Source organism: Sander vitreus, chromosome 14 (genome assembly GCF_031162955.1).
Source record: "Sander vitreus isolate 19-12246 chromosome 14, sanVit1, whole genome shotgun sequence".
In the NCBI taxonomy this organism is placed as follows: Eukaryota; Metazoa; Chordata; class Actinopteri; order Perciformes; family Percidae; genus Sander; species Sander vitreus.
In genome coordinates this window covers 29,387,125-29,394,784 of record NC_135868.1, presented here as the reverse complement: position 1 = coordinate 29,394,784, position 7,660 = coordinate 29,387,125, and the positions used below count along the sequence as shown (strand labels likewise).

The following is a 7,660-nucleotide window of genomic DNA, read 5'->3' as shown; positions in this document are numbered from 1 at the left end:
TTTCTGGGGAATAAAATGTTAGAGCACAGCGGATATGGCAGTGATAAACGTCGGAAGCGTTCGATTTGTATTCCTGCTCTTGCCGTTATTACAAACCCCGTGGGTTTTCAACGGAAATGTTGATACCCCGCCCGTGTAGGCTTGCGTGTGATTCAAAAATATCGAACTAAACGTTTCCCGCGCGATATTGCGTTGTCTGGAGTTTAATAACGGCATAACAGCAAAAACCGTAAAATGGAAGGTATACTGGATGTCCCGAAACCCAGAATAACCTGTGATATGTTGTCGCAGTACATAGGCAGACCGGTCTGCTTTGTTGGGCGTGTTGAAAAGGTCAGTATTGCTTTAGCCAGTCTGAGTGTAAAGTTGTTTTAACATTTGCAAGGCCAGCATTGGCTAACTTGTCATGGCTAGCTAAATGTCATTAACGTTCAGTGTTTCTTTCCTGCTATGCTAGGTTCACCCAACAGGAAAAACGTTCACTGTCTCGGATGGAGAAGGAAAGATTGCAACAGTTGAACTTGTGTGTGTTGTGAGTAGACTGACGTTACACTTCTTGAATCTGTTATCAGTTATCTGGTGGACTGAAGTTATTTGTCTTTGTTACATTTCGGCACAACGTTAAACCTCTGAATTTCAAATGATTTGACAATTAATCCTCGTTCTGTAGAAACATTAGGCAACATCCTCCAATGACGTCATAGACCCTTGATGTCACCATTATGTCTGCCCCATAGTGTGTCAGCTTGGTCACAAACTAGAGGGCAACACGGGAATAGGGCTGGGCGATATGGAGAAAATCAAATATCACAATATTTTTGACCAAATACCTCGATAACGATATTGTAGGGTTGGCTATTGGTGCTTTCACAAAATATTGACACAATGAGATTTGTGATCGATAATCATCAGTAATGTGGATATAATGTCTAAGTGGGTAAAGGTAAATAATAGAACAGTTACAACAGTCTGGTAAGTTCAGAAAATGACATCACTTTACTGTAATACAGCCTTTAAAACCAAGAAAAGACAACACTTCAGAACACCATATTACGATATCCAAAATCTAAGACAATATCTAGTCTCGTATCACGATATTGATATATATTGCCCAGCTCTATATGGGAATGACTGTTAATTCTGCAACGTCAGACACTGGGTTGTTAATTTAATTTAGCACACTAAATATGAAAGAACATAAACCAGCTTGTTTATCAAGAGACTCATAATTAGAGCTAGCTTAGAGTCTCTCGTGTTGTATAAATAAATATAGATAAATCATGGAGTTTAGCATTTGTTTTTCCTTTGATAATCCCAGACACTTGACTAAGCAGTAGCGCCATAGTCTCGCATTGCCAGACCTTCCTCCACAGAGCTGCAGAGGAGGGTCTGGTTAGTCCACACAGCATTCCTGTATGGGAGAAAAACGTGCTCTGGTTTATTGGCATTTCTCTGCAAAATAGCCTCGGGAAGGAACTTGTTTTGGTGAAACGTGTGCAGGTAGGGAGGCGAGCTCTGGAATTAAAAAGGCTGTCGAGAGTGTGGAGGATATTTCCCGAATCGACCAGAGTTTAGAATACCAACACAAAGAAAGTGGCAGGTGAGGGAAATCAGGCCGAAAATCAGGGACATCCAGCAGAACCTCCGGCGGCACCGGAGCTATCCCGTAACTGAAACGTCGTTGATATAGACCAGCCGGGGGCTGATGGGTCCCACTGTGGTACAGCGGCATCAACCGATCCCCTGGCAGCGCTGGCCGCTCACTACAGCGCCATTTGCTGGTTGTCAGAGTGGCATGCCGCTTGTGTTCCGCCGACACAGCGTTTAACGGCAGGTGGAAGTGGTAACGTTTGGCAACGCTCAGTGACAAACCGTAAAGTCATTTCATATAACATGTTCAATTTGCTCAAAAGCCCGGCGCACTTCCTGGGGGCCTGGTTTCACCGTACTGAGTAGGGATTGGCCGATACTGGTTTTTCAGGGCTGATGCCGATTATTAGTAGTTAATGAAACCGATATTTGGAACCGATATGCATTTACAGTGAATATGAAAATCTTCTAAGTCAAAATTAAGATTTTGGAATGTTACATACTCCAACACAAAACTTGTTTTGTATTTGTGGTGCAAGTATTTAATAAATGAGAAAGTAAGAGAGAGTCAGATAGTGTTGTGGGGGGGGGAAACTGAAGCAGAGGGACAGACACAGAGCTGTAGCTGAGCCAAAACAGAACACTTTTTAATTCATTCACTTTATCGGTTATCAGGCAAATAAGACGCAGATACAGATCATCTGCAGACTGCCAAAAAACGGCCTATCCCTAGTACTGAGGGTGGACTTAGTGAATCTCTGTCTGCACACTAAATATCAAATATCATTATAACTAATTATAATAATTAGTTATAATTATTATAGAATTATAACTAATTCTATTTTTTTCTATTTCTTATACTTTATGTATATTTTTTTCTCCTATGTCTACTTAATGTGTATTTGTGTTATTCTGATGTGTGTACATTTTTTTTCAGCTGTAGCTCAGGAATTTCCCCAGTGTGGGATTAATGAAGTCTATCTTATCTTAAATCCCGTTGTATATTCCCCCCCCCCCCCAGCTCGACGAGGAGCTGAGCGGTGTTGTGGAGGTCATCGGCATGGTGTCCAACAAAGGAGCAATAATGGCCAGCACATACAACATGCTGCGAGAGGACAAGGGCATTCCTTTTGGTAGGTCTTCATTCTTATCCCTTCCACCAGAGGCCTCACCATACCATAGCATCACAATACTTCTGTCATAATACCATAGCATTGCGATTTCAAACATATTGCAATATTCTGTGATGTATTGCAATTTATTACCTTTTTTTCCAACTTCAAATGTTTCCCAATTTCAAATGATGTCCCCAAAATGAAACTTTGTCAACATCTGTTTCATCTAAAATGATAAATGTCTCTGTCTGCTTGTATCACTTCAGTGTTACTGCTGCAGAATGGGATTGTCAAGCAGACAAACTGACCAACACATACTGTGTATAATAATAGATTGATACTTGGCCTCTGTGTATCGATAAAGTATTGCCACGGAAAATATCGCGACACTGCTGTATCAATTCTTCCCCCCCCCCCCCCTTCCTTACAGGTGAACACAGCAGCATTGATCTGTGCTGGTTACAGTATGTTGTGTCCATTCATCCACAGATTTAGAGCTGTATGCTGAAGCCCTGAAAGTCATCCATGAGTTCCCCCAGCACTACCCTTTTGAAGTGGCTGCAAGTGGATGAGGCTCCCCATGGCAACATGTGGCCACTAAAGATTCTCTTCAAGTTCACTGGCCGTTGTTTGTTGAGTAAAAATGTGATTTGTACAAAAGAAAATCTGTAATATTAAGTCATTTCTGTCAGTAAAATAAAATGTGTAAAGACCAAATGAAGTGGAAAGTTGTATTATTTTAAATGAGAATTTTTAGTGTGAAATTGTCAACTTCTTGTGCAACTGTCCCTCTGCCATTCAGCTAAAAAACTGAAATGCAGTTTTGCATGGAAGGGCTGCAGATTTGTATACAGGGCCATTATGAACAGGAGGATTTATTACAGCAACCCAAAACTGTTTCAATATGTGCATGTGAATATAGTTTTAGTTTAACACAACAAAAGTAAACCTGTCATATAAAGCTATAGTGTGTAGTTTCTGTCTCCCACACGAAAATCATGGCATATGAATTGGCGTGTCATACATAGGCCACTTCATGAGATCAGTCTGCATGGGGAATTGTCAGTGATGGAAACAACATTGTCGGCGCATCCACATAATCCAAGTCTTCACAGGAGAATTGTCCTTTAATATAAAATAGTTGGGCACTAATCTGCCGTGCAAAGATCTAGTGGCTGTAACTTCTTTTTTGGTCGAAAATGAGTTAATGATATTTTTGGGACATTGAAGACATCCTTTATCATGTGGATAAGCAGCTTGACTCAATTTTTGTGGATTTCTTTCGAGAAAATAAAGGGTTGTCTTAACAGTAACTTCCAAAAGCCCCGGAGAAACCAAGACAGAACACTAACGCCAGTTACCGCTCTTTGACTTTGTTTTGCAGCGCTCAAATTGAGTTAGGGTACAGGATAGCATTAAGTAGATGGCTAGAAGTCATTTTAAATCATCAAAAATATATGCCATGATCACTAGATTGTATACGGTTGTTACTATAATGATTTTGTAAATGGTGATCAGAAACCAAACAGTAATAATGTAGAAGTTACTGCCTTTTGCCTTGGCGTGACTTCTCACTTTTTGCAGACAATACAAAGGCAGAGTACAGTCACTAGAGGTCAAAAAGTCAAGTTTGAGCTGAGTTTTTATGTAGGTAAATAATATTACTGAAACATCTACATGTATTTGCCAGATTTCCAGTGTCCAAGGCAGTAGATCTTTAAAGGTCCACTTCCTAGCTTTATAGGGTGCATCTCATGTTCTCTCTCCTGGCTCTGATTACCATATCCATGGTCTTAGCTCAAATTATTGCCAGAGAAAACTCCTGTCCCCATTCAACCACAGAACCAAGCCCTTCTGAGTCAGGCCAGGTAGAGACCCCATCAGGAGCTCCGTGATTAGTAGGTCATGACCAGCTGGTATTGCACAGGGACTCGACATAAGAACCCCACTTATCTAGACAGAGTCACTCAAGATAGCTCCTCACAATGAGACAGACATGTCAGCCAGTGTATGGAGTAATTGACAGGGCTTTACTGAGTCCAAGGAACGAGAGAAATCAACAAAAAAACAGCATCAACCCATTTTGGAATCGTTACTGAGTGCTTCGTACCAACGTCGCAGGATCTGAATCAGAGCACTGACAGTTGATCTATCAGCCATAAAGTCATGTTGTGATGGGGCAATTTTGGAAGCCGTGTCCTCCAGAAGGGCATCCCTTTAGGATCCCACAATGCACTTTGCCAACACAGCTGATTAATGAGATTTGACGGTAGTCAGCTGGAAAGATGGGCTTTGCTTTTTGGGAACAGCTTTGACCAAAGCTTTTCCCCCCCAATGCCTTTAGAAGCACCACCTAGTGGTTTCTTGTGGAGTTTGTTGAGTTGTTTTGGATGAAAAAAAGGAAATAAATTCAAAACCAAAGCCCCATGTGCTGCTTTTGATACAGCTATACAGTTAATATAATATATTATATATGATATGGATACTAAATGGACCAGAACATGACAGAACTATGCTCCTAAAGATGTAGTTTTTTTCTTTTTATTATTCATTTCAATTAAATCTGGCTTTCTGAATCCACTCACAACCTTGATTGTAAACCAGTCTAGCACAACATGTACCATCTGATGGACATGTTTTATGTGTCAGTGATCACAGGGTCACAGCGTCGTCTTGGTTACAGCACACTCTGCTGGTTCCAAACGGTCTACACACACAGAGCTGCAGCCTCTCAGGGTCTCGGTCGGTCTTTAAAGTGGAACTGAAGCGATTTAGTATTGTACTTCCTTAAGTTGGGGACTTTCGAAAGAAAGATTCAAAAGAATGTTTGATGCTGCAGAGGCCGACGTATCCTGATTTTGAAGTCCAGAGGTGCTTCTCATGTCGCTTAAATTGCCTCTTTGACTCCTCCACTTGCCTCCCTTCCTCCCGTCCCAGGAGGCACGGGAGCGACGCGAGGAAATCATGGGAGGCGTAGGAGCCACATATTGGATGTTGTTTATGGTCTCATTTATGTTGTTTGTTGATTATTGTGTTGTGCACTGATATGGCAGGTGGCGGGCGTTTTCATCGCGGTTTGAGCGGAAGTGATAATCTATTTGTTTGCACCTGTGCACCTGGGTTTTTTGGGCATTGACAGAGAGGTGGTGAGCCCGGGAGCGAACACTTTCTGTTGACCGCATCATGCATTACGCTGCATTAACGCAATTATTCTACTCACCAGGTAACAATTACATTTGGTAACTGCAGTGCTGAGTGTATTTTACGTGTGGAAGAAGAAGAATAAAAAGCACTGCAATACAATCTCGAGCGCGTCACAGTGTGTATCTCTCAGTGTTCAGCCCCTCGCGGCAGCACTATTTTGGACTGCTTACAGCCGCAATGGGAGGAGAGAGGCAACGAGCAAATGTGTTTTAGAGAGATGAGACCTCCTTTCCTCTGAAGCGTCACATGAATACGTCAGCTGTTTGGGCGGAGTTAGCAACTCCTTCAGCTGCACGGCTTCAGGGAAGGCTGCTCTCTGTATCCTCGCCTATAGCTCCTCCTATAGGTCCTCGATGATCCCTCCTCGATGATCCCTCCTCGATGATCCATCCTCAGGGCAGGAATAAGAGCTTAGAGACGGCCTACAGCGAGGAGGAACAGAACAACTCCCGGTTCAGCTGAGGACTGAGGAGTCGAGGAGCTATCAGATAAGGACAATGAGATGCAGCTCTGGTATAGGGCAAGTTCCAAAATCAGATCCTCCATTTCCTAACGAATAGCAGCCAAAGGCATGATGTCACTTCCAGGTTGGCCCTCTGTTCCACTTGCTTCTGTAACTCAATGCATTATTTCACTCAACATTTCTTTCATCTGTCTTACCAAGCGTGTTCTGAGGCTACATTTACATTGCAACGTTTTTTTGGTTTTTTTTAGCAGAGTTTTGAGCCAAAAGTGATCTCCGTGCACCTCGGTGTTTTATCTCCAGTAGAAGAACTAATCTCTGCCCAAACCAAAATATCTCATCAACATTCTGGTATACTGGGCATGCATGTGCCGGGGTAAACAGGAGGCAGCATGGATACTCTTATTGATGCAAAGTTGGGTGGCAGTAGGGAGTTGGGTTGGGAACCAGAGGGTCGCTGGTTCAAGTCCCAGTACGGACCAAAATACGGAGGTGGACTGGATGCTGGAGAGGTGCCAGTTCACCTCCTGGGCACTGCCAAGATGCCCTTGAGCAAGGCACCGAACCCCCCCCCCTGAACAGCTCAGCCTGTTCAGCAGTCGCAGCCCACTCACTCTGACATCTCTCCATTAGTGTATGTAAAAGGACCTGAGTGTGTGTGTGTGTGTATTTCAGGCCTGTGTGCAGTGTGTAATAACAACAGAGTGTAAACTGTAATTTCCCCATTGGGGATCAATAAAGAGTATAAATTATTAAAATTAAATTATAAAATTAAGTGTTCTACTGAGGTGCAGCAGAGTTTCAGTTCAACAGTGAAGAGATGGAAGCAGGGTCCACGTTGATTTGTGGATGTGGAATTTTCCGAGTATGATGAAGAGCTGTAGCTTGGTCCTACCAGACTCTGGTACACTAGCCTGGTCCTACCAGACTCTGGTACACTAGTCTGGTCCTAACAGACTCTGGTACATTAGCCTGGTCCTACCAGACTCTGGTACATTAGCCTGGTCCTACCAGACTCTGGTACACTAGCCTGGTCCTACCAGACTCTGGTACACTAGTCTGGTCCTAACAGACTCTGGTACATTAGCCTGGTCCTACCAGACTCTGGTACACTAGCCTGGTCCTACCAGACTTTGGTACACTAGTCTGGTCCTAACAGACTCTGGTACATTAGCCTGGTCCTACCAGACTCTGGTACACTAGTCTGGTCCTAACAGACTCTGGTACATTAGCCTGGTCCTACCAGACTCTGGTACACTAGCCTGGTCCTACCAGACTCTGGTACACT

At 43.1% G+C, this 7,660-nt stretch overlaps 1 protein-coding gene across 1 annotated transcript; it reads left to right on the top strand.

Annotated features, from left to right (window-relative positions):
* The first annotated feature begins 34 nt into the window (after positions 1–34).
* Positions 35–3,422, top strand: rpa3 (replication protein A3). The gene is made up of 4 exons (XM_078267642.1): positions 35–333; positions 458–532; positions 2,612–2,723; positions 3,195–3,422. Exons 1-4 carry the CDS (start codon positions 235–237, stop codon positions 3,275–3,277), a joined length of 369 nt encoding a protein of 122 aa, XP_078123768.1. The 5' UTR covers positions 35–234; the 3' UTR covers positions 3,278–3,422.
* Positions 3,423–7,660: the final 4,238 nt, after the last annotated feature.